Below are 18,517 nucleotides of genomic sequence, written 5' to 3'. Positions count from 1 at the left end.
CTCTCGGGTGTTCGTTCCAGCATCTATCTCCGAACCGGCAGCGGCCCTCCAGGAAGAAGCTGCAGATCGCCATCAGAACCACTGGCACACATCGAACACCCCGGAAATCCTCCCAGAGGCCACTGGGAATGACAGTGTATGTGAGGGACGTGACGTCAGAGGAAGGGCGGGGCTTATCGTCTGGCGGTGGCGGACTGTACGGTTTTTATAAAGGAAAACTCAGGAAAGAGAAGAGATACCAAAGAGAGGGTCATAGAGAGACTCAGTCCCTTGCAGAAGTGTCCATTGGGCTGGGCGCAGAGTCGTGCAAAGTGTGGGATGATGGGCGGGGTGGAGAGGGGGGTAGGGGGTGCTAGTAATCAGGTGGAGTGATAACACTTCCTGCACTACTTTCCTTATCCCCAATATTGTGACTTGTGTCTTCACCCATCAATGGTGCTTCCCGCACCCAACAGACTGATGGCACTCACTAACCTAACCATCATACCTACCCAGTTCTTTCTTCCCCATTACCTGATCCTGTCTTCCAGCATCCCCCACTGTTCTGTGCTAATCTAACTCAACCACCAGCACCTCCAGATGTTCATACTAATATTGGAAACCCACCCCTATGTGCATGCCCATAAAATAATGGCCGACATTCTGTACCTGATATGTAGCAGCTTACACACATAATGTGCTTGCAATCCATCAATGACTTCCCACATTGCTTTATTCTATGCCCCAAACCAAGCTTTTCCATTGCTCTCCTTCCCCAAGTAATCTCAGTCATACATCCACTTACCTCTGGACAATGCACATGGGTGAGTAGTAGCTCAATCACAGTATTAAAATCATTAGTAAATAATTGGTAATCTAATGCAGCCTTTCTCAACCAGTGTATGTGACACACAAGGGTGCCTTCTGGATTTGTCAGGGGCGCCTTCAAATTTTGCAGTTTTCATTAGCCAGCCACCATCACCATAGAAATGCATGACGCTAATCTGGGGGTGAGGGTTACATGCAGGACCTCCCGAAGCATTCAGAAGACAGAAATCCACTTCTGTCGCGTCCTGCCCTCTGCCATGTTGCACTGTGGGGAAGATTAAGATAGGACTCTATTGTTGTGAAAGAGGGGCACTCTGATGTAAAAGGGGGGGCTGTTTGTTTTTGGAGTGGAGTTCCCCTTAAAATCGATACCAGACTCTACCTAGGATAAGGATTTTGGGGGAAACCACACTTTATTTTTTACTTCTTAGACTGGAGGGTCGTGAGATTTTGTTTGGTTTTAAAGGGTGCCACAACTAAAAATAGGTTGAGAAACACCGATCTAATAGAACAAGTGGCTTCCTGTGGTGTGAGCTACACAAGTAGCGATTAATAACACATGATCTCACAATGCTCCAGATGTGTGAGTGGTTGCAACATGCAGGTTACACCACAGGGACCGATTTGCTCCATCTATGTAGTGATCAAATACTAAGGTGGCCATACACCTTACAACCATTGTACAACTTGTTTTGTTCTGCCATTGCATCTTTGCTCTATTTTTATTCTATTTTTATTCAAACAGCCCATCATGCACTTGGACCAATGTACTTTGTGATTACCACTAACTAGCTGAATTTCGTCGGCCGAAAACAGATTTACGTTTGCGCATGTGCAGTATTCATCTTGCGATTTTTGTTGCACAAAAACACCACTAATCCGTCGATTTTCATCCAACTTGACGAACATTTTCTAGCTTGCTTGAAAGACGAAATTTGCCCAGTTGTACAGTAATTGTGGTTGTGCACTTCCCATCAGCTGGCCAATTTTCGGACGAAACCGCGTTTGCGGACAAAAATTGGACGATCATTGTAAGGTGTATGGGTACCTTTTAGTCGCTTGCAATTTTAGTAGAATGATTGAGTTCCTAAAATCACTTTTCGGCCCCTGCTGTGATGCCCACCCTCACCTTCTCCCACCACATCCTTTCCTGTGTGCTTAGGATGAGTGTTCCGTTGCTATTGATACAATTGCAGAATTCTCCTATGAACTGTAGTGTTCCCTTCCTGTTTTCCTTAAGGGCTTGTTTCCACCAATTGCAGATGGTTCCAGAGTGGTAGCTGCTGGAACGCACCGCAATCGCTCACAAAACTTCCCCCTTCATTCTGGGGCTGGAGCGGCGTGGTGCATTGAAGTCAATGGCACCGCAGCCACTCCCCCCGCCCACAGTGCGGTCAGATGCGTGGCAAAACAATGCCTGCGTTCCGGTCCACTGCAAACGCAAAAAAATAGAGCATGCATTATTTTTTGCATTTGCAGTGGACCGGAACGCAGGCAATGTTTTGCCACACGTCTGATTACACCCGCGGGGGGCGTGGCTGCGGTGTCATTGACTTCAATGCACCGCCACGCCCCAGAATGCAGCGGGGAAGTTTTGTAAGTGATTAGGGTGCGTTCCAGCAGCTACCGTTCTGGAACGCACCGCAATTGGTTGTGAACAAGCCCTTACATGCCTCTAACCACTGTGTTCAGTGCAGGAGATGGCAGGAACACACCATCAAAGAAGCATGCATATTTTATCAGTGTATTGGATACCTTCATACAAGAAGTTCTGTTCACTTTGTACCAGTTTATTAATTGTAACCAAAGAAAATAAATACTATTGCATTGTGCCGTCTAATTCATTGTTGGTGCTGAAACCTAGAAAAGGCTCTTTTTTTTATACAATGTCAGTACAGTTAGTTGTCTGGTGGAGTGAAGTGGAAGTTGTCAGCTGACAACCCTTTCTGTGGTGAAATTTAGGTAATCTGCTCCTCCTATTTGAGGCAGCCCATCACACATAGTGATGGGCTCGGGCGTGTTCGCAGCTCCACGTGCCGAGCCCGCCAGGAAGCTGACGGCGCCAATCACAGGTACTGAGACATTATCCCGGTCCGCAGCTGCAGAGATCGGGAAATGACTTAGTACCCGTGATTTGCACTGTCAGCTTCCTGGCTGGCTCGGCACGTGGAGCTGCGAACACGCCCGAGCCCATCACTAATCACAAACAGCAAAATGTTTATGTGAATGTTACTATGAATATACTGTAGTTGTCAAGTGAGAGCAGCTACCTTTTCCAGTAGGTAACTGAGCCGGTTGCAGGAGAAGTATGCACTTCCTGTGGAAAACACTTTGAGGCTGGGTGTACACTGTTGTGCTTCCTTACAGCATGTGCATTAAAATGCATTAGCCACTCTCCAGAAGGAAGGACAGTGTCAGCACCAATTCAGAGATGATTTGAGGATCTGCAGCTGAGTGATACACAAATAAAATACATTTCTGTTAATAGTTATGGTACTTGAATGCATTTTTAAAGGGTGTAGTGTCATGTTAAGAGACCCATTTAATGATGAACTAGCTGCCTAATCAGCAGCACACACGCGCTAAGAAGGTGCGTTGGGGTGCTGAATGCAACAGCATCACACCATGGTGCATTAAGGCAGCCTGAGTGTGAACAGGGCCTATAGGAAGCCTGTATTCAAAAAAAATATAGTTGCCCGAGTGTCTGTGGCTTCAGAACTTTGAGTCACTGACCCAGAACAAGCATGAGAGCAGCTGCCCGCCTTCCAAAGAAGCCCATAGAGCGGCTGCAATCCACAATCTTCTTTTGACACACTGGAAGATTATTTATATTGATTTATTACAACGCCTGACGAAGTCCGAAGGGACGTAACGTATGTAGGGCGGAGCCATGATCGCAGCACAGAGCATTGTAGTGACGGGAGCAGGAAGGATCTGGTTACCTCTTACATGGAGCACGGCGGGACTCCATGGCACACTACATGTTTGTTTTTATGTGAGCAGAATTTGAATAAAGTTTTTTCTAGTTTAAACACTCTGCACTATGATGTATGTTCCTATTTATTTCGGTTGATCAGTCGGCTGCTATGTGGAAGCATTGGTGATTACAATCTTGCACCTCCTGAAAAGGTGTCCCTGCCCCGATATCCGAAGAGGGATTGGCATGATCAGATTTTTTGTAAGGGTTAAAGAATAAGGTGATCATCTGTCTATACGGGGAATCCACGAAGGTGTTACATATGAGGTGGAGGAGGAGGATCACTGTTGGAGGCTTCCAGAAACTGCAGTGTGAAGATTAGGACCGGGAGAGAGGCCGGAAGGACCGGTAACAGAGCAAGCTGGCTCTGAGGATCGGGTGAGTATAACTTATTTATTTTCCTCCCTAGGCCACAACAAGCAGTTAACCCTTGAAGTTTTGGGGATAGAACGCTGCAAGGGTTAATAAACATTTTAACTTAATCAAACGAAGTAGGGATGCACTTATACGGGGCATTTTCACGAGTACTCTTACTCAAGAAAATGCCACGATACCAACGCTTTAAATTTTTTAATACATTTGACTGCCATTAGGTCGTACGGCGCTTGCTGGGGACCTCATGGGGGCTGTTTACAGTGCCGGCCACACATCTCCTTCCCACCGCCCGCACAGCCTCCTGAGACGCCGCATGCAGCCCTGGTCAGACCGCACAGCCCTGGTCAGACCCCACACAGCCTCCTGAAACCCTGTACAGCCCTGATGAGCAACTGGTTTAGCTTTATATTATTCTTTATTGCTGGGATTTGCAGTCCTTCTACAGCTTGGAGTCAGTGGCAGAACTACCAGGGTCGCTGCGGTCACATCCTAAAATCATTACATGACACTAAAAAAAAAAAGGTATCGGTATCTGCGAGTACTTGAGGAAAGGTATCGGTACTCGGTCTTGAAAAAAATGGTATCGGTGCATTCCTAATATGAGAGGGGTACCTGAGCTTTGTTGACTAGGGCCAAGGTGCACTTAGTAAATACTGCCATTTGTTAAAATCAATTGAACCAAAAACATTTGCTATATCTGCAGGATGCCCACTAAAAGAAAAGGCCCAGGGTAAGAGGACATGGATTTACAGACACATGACTTGAAAGTCAGTTCATACACAGACACTGCATGCACAGGAGATATTGTAACACATGCATTAAACGTGTTCTACATTCTGGGAGTAGGAATAACAAATGATGTATTTATGTGGTGCAGTGGACGTTCATCATCGACACAGTATGGAAAAATACATCCTTAGCAGGACCGCATTTTAGAGCACCTCTAATGAAACGTGTTCAGAATTCTAGAGCTGTAAAGGAGCTGTGCTGCTGATGAAGTGTCCTAGTACAGCTAATGTATATGGTTATAGTTGTAGAACCTGGTACAATGAAAGTCTGGCCTGGAAGATCTGGTATCTTTTTATACAGTCATGGCCATAAATATTGGTACCCCTGCATTTCTACCAGATAATGCACCACTTTGCGCAGAAAATTGTTGCAATTACAAATGTTTCGGCATTCTCATGTTTATTACTTTTGTTTGTATTGGTATGACATAAAAAAAAAAAATGGAGAAAAAAAAAGCCAAATCTGACACATTCCACGCAAAACTCCAGAAATGGACTGCACAAAATTATTGGCACCTTCTCCAAATTGCAAGAAAAAATTGCATTCCAAGTTATCGTGGAAAAGCATGGACAATCTCAAGGTTACAAGTCCATCTCCAGAGATCTTAATGTTCGTGTGTCCACTGTGCGCAACATTGTCAAGATGTTTACAGTCCAGGGCACTGCAACTAATCTCCCTGAACGTGGATGAAAGAGAACAATCGATCATAGATTGTAACAAAGGATTGTTCGAATGGTAAATAAAGGCCCTCACTCAACTTCCAGACATATTCAAGCTGACCTTCAGGCACAGGGTACAACTGTGTCAACTCGCACTATACGTTGCCATTTAAATGAAAAGGGACGCTACAGTAAGAGACCCAGGAGAATCCCACTGCTGACACAGAAACATAAAAAAGCCAGATTGGCGTTTGCCGAAACTTACCTTTGGACGCCAAAATCCTTTTGGGAGGATGTGCCATGGAAAGACTAAACAAAATGACAGCTTTTTGGTAAAGCCCATCACTCTACTGTTTTCAGAAAAAGAAATGAGAAAAAAATACAGTCACACATGGTGTAGGTTCACTGATGTTTTGGGGTTGCTTAGCTGCTTCAGGCACTGGATGTCTTGACTGTGTGCATGGAATTATGAAATCTGAAGACTACCAAAGAATTCTGGGGTGCAATGTAGGGCCCAGTGTCAGAAAGGAGGGTCTCCTTCAGAGGTCTTGGGTCTTAAAGCAGGACAATGACCCAGAGCACAAGTCAAAAAGCAACCAGAAATGGTTTCAGACAAAGTGATGGCGAGTACTGTGCTGGCCAGCAATGAGTCCAGATCTGAATCCCATAGAGCGCCTGTGGAGAGATCTCAAAACAGCAGTTGGGAAAAGGAACCTTCCAATCTGAGAGACCTGGAGCAGTTGGCGAAAGAAGAGTGCTCCATAATTCCTGTAGAGGTGTAAGAAACTCATTGATGGTTACAGGAAGCAATTGATTTCAGTTATTTTTTTCCCAAGGGCTGTGCTTACAAATATTAATTGAGGGTGCCAATAATTTTGTCCGGTCCATTTTGGAAGTTTTGCCTGAAATGTGTCTGGTTTGGCTTTTTTTTCCCCTCCACTTTTTTGTGTCATACCGATACAACCAAAAGAAATAAACACGAGAATGCCTAAACATTTGTAAGTGCAACAATATTCTGCGCAAAGTGGTGCATTATCTGACACAAATGCAGGGGTGCCAATATTTTTGGCCATTACTGTATGCTGCTGACTACTGCATGTTTACTTGCTGGACACACTGGATCCACATGCCAGAGTGATTTGTAAAATAACAGTCCCTACTGCTTATCGGTATGAATCAATATACCAGTGACTAAAGCGGTCATGAAACAAAAATTGCTGACCCAATCACAAAGACCCTCCTGAAATGCTAGTTGTCTGGCTGTCATGCTGATGATTTTGTTTCGCTATCTTGTCACTGACCAAGTTTGCAGACCTTCCTGATCTACATACTTGTTCAGGGTTAGTGACTTGGGAAATATACTGAAGCCAGATGATAAAGAAAACATCCACTCTGCTAGCATTTTCAGTAGTAGGTGAGCAAAGGCGGCCCCCATAGCCTAGAACTGTCCTCGCCAAAGGAGGACACTTTGATAAGTATGCTAGGCATACCTGCGTAAAACTCGGCAAGCAAACAAAAGTTCCTCCGGCGCTGACAGCCAACAAATAATTCACTTGTCAATTTAGACTGACCCAGGGGTGCTGCTCCTCCTCAGATCGGAATGTTCTTGTCCAAAACATGCAAAAAGAAACAAACAGAAAGAGCGTCCACCCTGTGTAATACGGATTCATTTATTAAATAGCTTTAAAAACAGACTACTCACAAACGTATCGGCATGCAAAACTTGTAAGTGGATTCCAAAGTAGAATGGTAGTCTATATGAACAATCCAAACAAACTCCCAGTCTTTAGTCCGAGTTGCTATACGCCGACATCGGCTGTGGGTAAGTGATTGAAGCATTTCCTGGGGCTTCTGGTGAAAGGGGCGTGCCCCAGGAAACACATCAACCACTTAACCACAGCCGATGTTGGCATATAGCAACTCGGACTGAAGACTGTGGGAGTTCGTTTGGATTGTTCATATAGACTACCATTCTACTTTGGAATCCACTTACAAGTTTGACAAATGCCGCTACGTTTGTGAGTAGTCTGTCTGTTTTCAAAGCTATTTAATAAATGAATCTGTAGTACACTGGGTGGGCGCTCTTTGTTTGTTTCTTTTTTTTTATAGTAAAACTCCCTTTAAAGAGGAACTTGACCCTTATCTTTGAAATGACAACAAAACACACCTTTAGAAATGTTTAGTAATGACAATCTACAAACACATACTTCTAGATAATTGCCGGCTTTTTATTCTTTGCATTCCTTATTTTCATTTCCTCCCCATTCTTCTCACAGTGGCCATTTTTACTATGGGCAGGTTACTAGATCTCCCTTTACTTCCTGGAGCTCTGGCACACGTGACCATGCACATCATCTCAGGGGAGGAAAGTGTCTTTCCCTGAGATCTCGTGAGGTTACAGATGAGATTTCCCAGCAATGCTCTGCTGCTGTAACCTTCCCAGGATGCAAAGCTTGGGCACATTACATCACAAATGCACAAGAGGACCAGGAAGTGGAAAAACAATCATTCTAAGTAAAAGAAAAATATGTTTAATTAATGAATGTAAGATGATTTCATTTCAGCATGCAGAGCTGTATGCGGAGGTGATTTTTAGTGAAAGGAAGTAAAGGTCCATTGAATACAGGTATACAATACATCACTGGTGTTATGAAATAGGCAACTTAAAAGAAATAAAACTAATCGAAATTAGGTTTAACTTGTATTTAAAAACAAAATTGCAGGCATACAAACTTGAAACATCAGACATTGTTCAATATAACACACAATTAAGCTGCGACATTAGGAGGAAGTTCCTAAGTACTTTATAAGTCCATCAGATGGTACTAATTCTATTAGGACCCAAACCCGGAAGTATATAAGCACATCTTAAGAGGCAGTTCGATGCCCTGTACATTATGGGGGGCATTGATCAAAACTGGAGCAAACAAAATCTGGAGCAGTTGCTCATGGCAACCAATCAGCTTCTCTCAAGATTCAAAAATGAAAGAGAGAAGGCGATTGGTTGCCATGCACAGCTGCTTCAGATTTTGTCTGCTCTAGTCTTGATCAATTCCCTTCTATGTATTTACATTACGTAGTGCAACAAATTCTGCGTGTTTTACAACAAATACAGACCATTCATATCAGCTGCTGCCCCAGGAGGAGCGTACAGTCCAAAGTCCTAACTACAGATATAGATATGCACTACAGCAATGTGTCTGTGTTTATTTTCACTTAAATTTACCGGAATTCCATGCAAACAAGGGGAACATACCTGTGGTTTCCATGATGAGATGGGCCTCAGATTCCAGCACTGCAAGGCAAAACCTGTTTTGCTACAGTGCTACTTTTGTCATTATGCTTTTTCATACACAAGTACTAGCAGGGTGGAAGTCGATCGTCTCTGTCCTACGCACACAGCACTGGCCAGTTCTCCACCTCGCTTTGTAAGGTACATGGACGCAGCTCGCAGTAGCGTGTGTATGAAAGCCTCCATTCATCATAAGATGAATAACTGCCATCCTCCACATCTGAGTACATTCTAGAGCACGATATAAAGAACAAACATGCATTTCTTATGATGTGCTTATATGTTTGAGCCCAAACTATCCAGCAGGTGCACTATATTAAACCTTCAAGTAAACATGACTACACCATAAAAAGTTTGCTTTTTTTATACTAGCAAACTGTGCGTTGCTCCACATTTTTAAACTCCTGGGAGTACAGGAGCAGATTAGGGCCAAGAAGCAAGTCTGGGAGACAGTGGATAAGTCGCAGTCCATAGTTTTTCAACCACCCTGTCTTTACCTATCCTCTGTAATATGGAACATCATGAAATGGTAAGCCCATAAATAGAAAAAGACAAAGTCAGGTACTGGGGTTACTGGAAAGAACATTCATTCCACATGACAAAATCTTCATGTTTCCAGCGTCTCTTCATTTGCCCCGCATGTGTCCACAACACATATTAGGCAGCTGGTCACAGGGAATGCTCGCACTTTAGAGTTGGCGACCCACTTGTCCGTCTCTGTGTTGTACTCTAGTATATGTCCTAAACGGCCCACTCCTTGGAAGCCAGCCAGTACGTAAATCACTGAGCCCACTGCTGCACATTTCACAGTCACACCTTTCCACGGCATTGGAGACACCATCTTCCATTCATTAAGTTTTATATCGTAGTACTCAACGCTGTCCAGGCCACCTGAAAATATACCACAAGTTACTGTCAGCATGGATAACTTCACAGCCGTAACACAGCTACCATCATCATATGCCTAATAAGCTGCAATCACATGCAACAGGACAATAGAGAACACTTACCCACAGTCTAAATACTGAACAATACTGGGATTCCTTTTATTTCTGCAGCATCTATCACTACCTTGCATTGCTATTTACAAAAAGGCCACACAGTGACGTCCCCAGCCCAGTTTTCGAAAAGTTAGTATTGGCATATTATTTTCACAATTGCAGTAGCACACTTCAAAGGCAAGCTGGTCCTGTGAGGGTAGGACGCAGAATTGGGCCTACTGTGTTGGTCTAGCAGTGCTGTCAGCTTTCCTGACAAAAAACTACCAAATATGCTGTTTGAGGATAGAACATACCTAAACCATTCTGTCCCCCAATGGCAAATATTTTGTCTCTCACAAAGACCAGTCCATGGTTTTTCCGTGCTTCAATCATTGGGCACAGTTCGGTCCACCTAGAAGAATAAATTGGTTAATAAAAATTGTTTATAAAGAAAAAAAAACAGCCATAAAACGTAACAGGTGTTGTCTTTTTTATAATGACAGAATATATACAGAATATTGGGCCTTATTTATCCATATGTGTCAGAAACATAAATTACCTATTGTAATCTGTGTCAGAAATGGGGTCAGAAAATGTAGGTCATGACATTAGTACCTACGGCTAACAGAACTCATTTTCACTACTACCAGTTTATCTTCTTATACCCGGGTTGGACAAATTAATATGGAATTCAGGAGTCAATCTGTCCAATCAAGGAGTCAGCTCCATTAACAACTAGCGAAAACCTCCAAAGTTAGACAACAGCTGTAATTCAGAAGTACCATTGGTTAACCTGGTTCCTGGGATTTGTCCAGCCCTGCTTTTAACAATAAACAAATGAATGCATTATGAATTAATGATACACTTTCAAACTATAACTGTTATACATAAAAAAAATATATTCAACACTAGAGCCTTTATAAATGACCATATGCATGCACACAATGGGGGGAATGTATCAAAATCTGGAGCAGCTGTGCACTGCAACCAATCAGCTTCTGTCTTTCATTTTCAAATCTTGACTGAACTGAAGAGAGAAGCTGATTGGTTGCCCTGGGCAACTGCTCCAGATTTTGTCTGCTCCAGTTTTGATAAATGCCCCTCACTGTGTGTATACACCTCTAACAAAATCACAAAGTTGTATGTAAATAGGCAGTCTAATAAAAAAAACCATGAAAGCTGTTCATAATCAGTTGATGCAAACATTGGAGGGTGTGATTCTTCCTGAATTCTATCACCAACAGGGTTCTGTGGGCACAGATTCGCCCCTTTATTGAACGCCAGATGGTAAAGGTCAACTACATTCACTAGACACACTCCATGTGATTTAGTACAGATTAGCAGAATATTCTGTTTTGATGAAATACGTCAAGCACCACAGCACTGATGTAATTTTGCTGGCCACAGCAAACCAAGCAGTGGTGTCTTGTATCTGAAACTTTGTGAAAACGATCCTCGAGAATGATTTTATCCATGTAAAGATTTACTGTAGTACACTTGTGGGAGAGTTTAGCTGTATTTTTTTCCAGTATACCTCTATAAGGAGCTCTGACGATTAGAAGGTTAGCTGTTATCTATGGTGAGAATGATTTGCGCAATCTTCTGGTAACCTGTGCCAATTCATGAACACCATGTCCAATGTAAAATGGTGGACTGCGCATTAATATCTGAGGTCCACAGAAGGGTGTCTTGGTGCCAGAATCGGGATATTACTCTTTCACAGGTAACTACTCCCTTCAGCAGTTTCCTCCTTATAGAAATACATTTTATTGCACACACACTTACGTTTCTGTTGTCGGATCATACACCTCACAGCAGTTCAGCACTCGACCAGATACATTGTTCCCCAAACTGCCTCCACACACATAGATCAACCCATTGGCCTCCACCATGCCATGACTGCAGCGCTGGGTAAGCATACTGGGCTTTGTGTGCCAGCTTTCTGTCCTGGTATCATAACATTCAAATAAGTAGAGAGCAGAGTTTCCTGTAAACGCAAACAAGAGGTTCAAATAAAATATAATACAACTAAGGAGTGTAATACTGGACGCTACCTAACTGAATGACCTCAGGTGAGCATACAGGTGAACGCTGAATACTAAACACTCCCAAAGGAAAAATTCTAATATATATATATATATAAAATACATACACAGTATATATATATCACATACATACACACATATACTGTACATAAATATATATTATATAGGCCTTATGATACCCATATACTTACACATCTAATTGCCAAATTACTGATTAGAAGGTTTATTTTAAAAGGTTAAAACATAATTTACACAATACAGAAACCAACCTTGCCCTAAGCCTTATTCAACAAATGTAAAATGTGTGTATTAGATTCTACACTGCATTGGAACGAAGACTGATATTAGTATATACCACAAAACAGATATAAATAAAACAATTGAAGCAGAAAAATACTTTGGATTGAAAATAGAAACATAGGAGCGGTGATTCCTCACCTACTTCTGAACCCCCGGATGTGTAAATTTTGCCTTCAGCGGCGCATGCAGCCAGGCTGTCTCGCGGTGTTGGTGGCCCCAATTTAGAGTACCAGGAGTCCTTTACAACATTGTAGCAGTCCATTCTCTTAATAGGAAAGAGTTGAGAGCCACCTAAAATATAGACCACATTGTCCCAGAACACACAGGCTGCATCCCTGCGCTTCTCAAATGGACACCGGATATCTGTCCAATTATAATCCTGTCACAATAAAGCACAGGGGTTAATATATGGTCAATAAAGATAAAAAAAGCAAAAAAACAACAAATTAATACGTGACAACTAATATAAAGAGGCTAACTACTTTTAGAATAGTTCTCAGAACTGTACATGAACAAAACAATGGCTAACCTTTAATAATGGTGATACCCGTTATTGCACCGTGCAGCCTACAACATTCCAATCTTGTGTTTACATAAGTTAATGCTACTGCATCTACTAGCATGAAGCTAAAAGATGGGAAGGTAAGTCAATGTCGGTGAGGCTGACAATGAATGATGGGCAACCTATCACTGAGCTCTCCTCTCAGTTGCAGGCCAAGGGTGGGCAAAGGCAATGAGTTCAAGAACAACCACTAATATAAGTATTCGATAGGGACTGTGCAACCAAGCTGCAGGGAACAAACAAAGAAAACCATTCAAGTAACATATGCACGTAGTAGACTATTGCCCCACCACTTATACTTACCTTCCCCATTTGCTCTCCTGTCGCACCATTAGCCCACTGAAGCGAAGAGGAAAACAAAGCGACTCTCTTCACTTGCGCCAAAGACCGAACACTGACAAGCTGAGTGGCCAATTACCAGGGTAGAGTACGGTAATTCGGGGTCAGTAGAGTGGACAAAGCCATGTGTAAGATCTGACCAGATCCAGTTGGAGCTTATGTGGGGCTTTTTTCAGTTGGCTCTGGTGGGCAAAACAGGACAACAATGCAGGGGTTTGGGGGCCATTTAGTAAACATGTTCCTTTCGCCTGCATTCTATCTATCGGGTCACATTAAAATATATTACAACTCTTCTGCAAGGACATAGGCTCTGGCGGAAGCTTTACCAGGCACCAAGGTTCCAGCGGTGGGATTGGAGACAGGAGGGTAGAGCTGCTCCATGTTTCCCGATTGCTTCTGCAACCACAAACTTATTTTCTGTAATATCCCAATGCCACATGACCAATATGAATGAGACATAATTTGCGTAAATATTGCTTCCTCTCCCCAGCATGTTTGAGCTAAGAAGGTCAGGACTAGTAAAAAGTTGCACTCCCAAGATCCAATGAAAGCTTTTAATGCTAAGACATTGTTGAGAGAAAAGACTGAGTTTCTTGAAACTTGATCCAACTACAGTCAGAACGTACTTTTGGGTTAAAGTATCTACAGGATTGAGGCTGTGAGCCGCCAAATAAAGCGATTCGATAGTCATGTTTCTTTCTCCGTGGCCTTGTGCCATCCACAAGCTCTTCCCTATCTTCTGGAGAGAGAAGGTGATAACGCATACCACCTATAAGAAGTACAAACACAAAAAAATTGTATAAGCTTCTAGAGCTTAAGGAGTGGCCGAGCCTATTGGTCAGACAGAAGTACAAGTACATATACAGAGAGAACAAGCAGAAAGGGGGAAATGGAAATCTGGCACATTTTATTATGATGATAAATGTAACAGCTAATCACTTCATGTAGAGGGGACACAATATGAACCAAAAGGCCCTAGAGGTTTGGGCTATATATGTGCTGTAAAGCAGCAGAAATAAAGTTGTTATCAAAATGATCCAACCCCCATTGCCAATCAGGTTTAATGGCAAAATGTACAGATTTTCAGCTGTTTGCAATGAAAAAATCCAACAAAAGCAATTGAAATAGGTCAACACAACTGATTTTCCGAAATTCAACTGAAAAGGCAACTTTTAATGACATCTGCAGTCTCGAAATTATTCAACCCCTTCATGGTAAGCATCTTTAGTAAATAGTAGAGCACCCTTTTACTGTTATGACCTGTTGCAAATGAGATGCATAGCCAGATACCAGCTTCTGACAGCGTTCCTGAGGAATCTTAACCCATTCCTCATGAGCAATGGCCTCCAGTTCACTAATATTCTTGGGTTTGCGTGCTGCAACCGGCGCCTCCATATCCCAGCAGAGATTTTCTATGGGGTTCAAGTCAGGTGACTGCGATGACTACTGTAGAATCTTCCAAGAATTCTTCTGCAACCAAGCCTTGGTGGAATTTGAGGTATGCTTCGGATCATTGTCCTGTTGGAAGGTCCAATGATACCCAAGCTTCAGCTTCCTCACGGATGGCATGATGTTTTCTCCTAGGGTTTCCTAATACTTCAATGAATCCATCTTCATTGCACACACTGCAGGTTTCCAGTGCCAGAGGATGCAAAGCCACCCTAGAGCATCACCAAGCCACCATCATGCTTAACTGTAGGCAGTGTTCTTTTCAACGTATGCTTCATTCTTCATCCTCCAGACATACCGCTGATCCATAGGGCCGAAAATTTTCAGTTTTCTTTCATCGTTCCACAGAACAGAATCCTAAAACTTCTGTGGCTTATTTATATGATTTTGAGCATATTGAAGCCGTCTTCTCTTGTGCTTTTGGGTCAGTAGTGGTATATTGTACATCTTGGAATTCTGGCATGGAAACCTTCTGCGTTTAGTACATGCCTTACTGTGCAAACCGAAACCTCAGTGTCTGTTGCCACCAAATACTGCTGCAAGTCTTTTGCAGTCACTGGAGGAGGGTTTTTCTCAACCTGCCTTCTCAGAAATCTGGTTGCAGCCATTGATAGCTTCCTTTTTCTGCATCGTCTAGGTAGCGTAACCACTGTTCCTTTAACTTTGAACTTGCGAATTATGCTTCCAACAGTGTCTCTAGGAACATTCAGTGCCTTCGCTATCTTTTGTTCCTTGTTTGTGAAGGGCAATGGTCTCTTCTCTTAACTTTTTTGACCATTCTTTTGACATATTTCTAACATGCAGTCAAAAGTGACACTCAAACTCCTAGCCAGTTCAGGTATGCCATGTTTTCTAGCTCAAGCACACCTGGTGCAACTTATGAAGGCGTTACTTAGTTACAACAGGTGTGCTTGAGACGACACCTGTTTTGCAGCTGTGTGCTCTCGTGAGGGATTCTATTCAGGGGGTTGAATCATTTCAGGCCCCATTCGCACACGAATCGGCCTGCACATACAGCTCCGTGCTGCATGCGGGGCCGTACCAAGCAGCTGCCGGGAAGGACAGGTGCTGCGAGTGATTAGTACGCAGCCCCCGTCCTTCTCTATGGGGCTACGCAGCCGTATGTCCCCCTACGCTGGCCCGCCCTGCACGTCCGTAGGGGTGCGGGTGAGCGTATTCATACGCGGCCAGAATGGCTCCTGTATGCGTCCCAGACAGAAAACCCGCACCCCTACGGACCTGCAGTTAAGGTGAGCGTACGGCTGCGTAGCCCCATAGAGAAGGACGGGGGATGTGTACTAATCACACACAGCACCTGTCCTTCCTGGCAGCTGCTTGGCACGGCCCCGCACGCAGCTGTACGTGCAGGCCTAAAAGTTGCATTTTCAGTTGAGAAACCACTTGAAACATTTCTTGTGTTGACCTATTTCAATTGCTTTTGTTTGATTTGTTCATTGCAAAACAACTAAAAGTTAGTAAATTGTGCCAATAAACCTGATTTGCAATGGGGGTTGAATACTTTTAGAGCTGCAACTAACGATGATTAGTTGGCAGAATTTTTTTTTGATTAATTGATAAAAAATAAATACAGATAATCCTCGCTTAACGACTTACCTGTTTTGCGACCACTCACACTTACGACCGTCCTCCGAGCGACCTCGCGCGTCAGCATCAGTGCGACCTGTCGCCGGTGGAAGTGACGTCCTCCGATCTTCACTGCGGGTCCCGGTAAGTATTTTCATTGCCCGATGTACAGTACACTGTTCGGTACTGTACATCTGCAATGCTATACAGTTCTGTACTAATGCAGCACAGTACTGTATAGAGTTCCTCACTTAACGACCAATTCGTTTAACGACCTTGTCGTAGGAACGGAACTCGGTCGTTAAGTGAGGAATACCTGTACCATCTTTTATTTAAAATAAAATACACAAATGCAGGTGTTACAAACAAAGTTTACTTCAGAATAAAACCGCATGCAAATTTTTTTTGCAATCGCACCGCACTGGAACGCACGGCATTGCAGTGCGGCATGTTCCAGTGCCGGCGATCACACTGCAGGCGGGAGGCGCATTTGGGGTGCCATTGAAATGAATGGCACCGAAACACACATCCCACAGGAGAATTTGTCAGGCCGAAACCAAAAATTACTTTCCCCACCTTTTTTTAAAAAATAAATTGTATGTATATCAGACATTTTTTTTTTTCAAAAATGTTTAATTGAAATTTTCACATTTCTACAACCAAGTACTATCCAGGTTATCACTCAATAAAGCAGGCGAATGTTACATCACACATCCCAAAGGGAAAAAAAAGGAAAAAGATGCATTCTTTCAGTTCCCAGGCTGACCTAGTAAACTGTCCGTGGCCCGATGGATTATATCTTTTATTTAAAATAAAAAAAAGCCCAGTCATCAGTTTAGAGTTAGCCATGAATAGTGGCCCAAGAATTATTGCTCTCACTCTGGCGCATGCAGCGATACTGGACATGTGTAGCGCAATCTTAGTTTTCGCTCGTAGGTGCACCCGACTTGTGTTTCCGTTAGTATGCGCGCATTTGCGGGGTTGGGGGACATTAAACTTTTTTGGGGTATTTTTAATTTAATTTTACTTTATATTTTACTTCATTGCTATCACATGGGTGGGGGGCTCACAAGCCCCCTATATGATAGCACGTAGGAGGTGACAGATTCTCTTTAAGACAGCAAAAGGATTCCCAGCACACTCACCAGCCAGCATGCAAAAAAACCTGTCTCACCGATAACGTTATAAACAGAGGTTTAGATACAAGTCTTCTGCAGAAAATGTGAAAGCCGCACTGTCTCGCCAACGCACCTCTATATAGTGCGGTCCTAACTCTAAACTATGAGAGTCTCCATCTTGGAGCACATGTGGCAAAAGATAAAATTGGGTGCAGAAGACGTGTATCTAAACTTTTTGCTGTATAAAGCCCTTCCATGTGCACCTTGCTTAGAGCTGGTTACAAATTGATGAGTGCGTTTGCCATTTGTTTTGCTTGACAGATTCTCTTTAAGGTGACATTAGGGGTCTATTAGACCAGCAGCCAGGGGGCGGGTGCAACAGCCAGCCTGCTATTGACTATTCAACTAATCAGAATCAACTAATCGATAATATCGATTAGTTGTTGCAGCCCTAAATAAGTGTGATTACAACTGTAGATGCACAGTTCACTCAGAGGCATAAGGAAATTATTTGAATGGCTCCTAACCAAAAAATTAGTAATATAACCCTTGTTTTGTTTTTAAGGGATATGGTAAAAGAATATTCTTTTGCTATTACCTCGTATTTAGTAAATTGCAAACAATCATTTTTCTAGTATAACGCAGAATATTAGATGATCCCAGTTCTATCGCACCAAAATCAGCCTGATAATTAAGATAATCAGAAAAAGCTACATATATCCTTAGCCGGTGAAAACACGGTCAGGTTGGACTTTTCAGCCACAGAGGTGAAAACACATGGGCACCAGTAGGATAAATGTACAGGTTTGTGCGCTGATCAGATCAAAGCTCGATTGATAAAAGGTACCATTGACTACTAACAAGCAAGTACTACAATCAATGGCCAGCTACACACTCTCATAGAGAACTGTTACTTCAGAGAAGGGCTCACTTACTGATCACCATCTTTAGACATTCTGGATTGTCTTGTATCAAAGGCTCAGCCTGCACGGTCTTGCTTAGAAAGTTCTTGGAGATCAGAGGAAATCTGACTTTGGCAAGGATGTCCACCATGTATGGTTGCCGATTTGGTTCATCATACTTTAACCACCTCACAGCAGCATCGTAAACCTAACAAAACAGAAATATACAGAGAACATTTACATTACAGTCGTGCAGTGTAGGCAATATGCAGTGCACTTGCCACATAGTTATTGTATAGTGACTGTGCCGCCCCAACAGGGGCATAGAATATGAGATGC

General features: G+C 43.0%; 2 protein-coding genes across 2 annotated transcripts in view; both read right to left on the bottom strand.

The window, feature by feature from the left end:
• NUPL2 (nucleoporin like 2) overlaps positions 1-139 on the bottom strand; it is a 15,621-nt gene extending 15,482 nt beyond the window's left edge. Inside the window, exon 1 of the mRNA XM_018570091.1 lies at positions 4-139. Coding sequence (XP_018425593.1) covers positions 4-73 — 70 coding nt within the window. The 5' untranslated portion in view covers positions 74-139. The remainder of the gene's footprint in view (positions 1-3) is intronic.
• A 9,118-nt stretch (positions 140-9,257) lies between these two features.
• KLHL7 (kelch like family member 7) lies at positions 9,258-18,386 on the bottom strand (the record flags this gene model as incomplete). The annotated part of the gene is made up of 6 exons (XM_018570090.1): positions 9,258-9,790; positions 10,194-10,291; positions 11,665-11,866; positions 12,363-12,603; positions 13,752-13,894; positions 18,212-18,386. Coding segments are annotated over 6 exons (1,143 nt in total), but the record flags the coding sequence as incomplete, so codon positions are not given.
• Positions 18,387-18,517: the final 131 nt, after the last annotated feature.

This window comes from Nanorana parkeri, unplaced genomic scaffold, assembly GCF_000935625.1.
Source record: "Nanorana parkeri isolate BGI_ZX_2015 unplaced genomic scaffold, ASM93562v1 scaffold1454, whole genome shotgun sequence".
NCBI classification, from domain to species: Eukaryota; Metazoa; Chordata; class Amphibia; order Anura; family Dicroglossidae; genus Nanorana; species Nanorana parkeri.
This window is presented reverse-complemented; position numbering and strand designations above follow the sequence as displayed.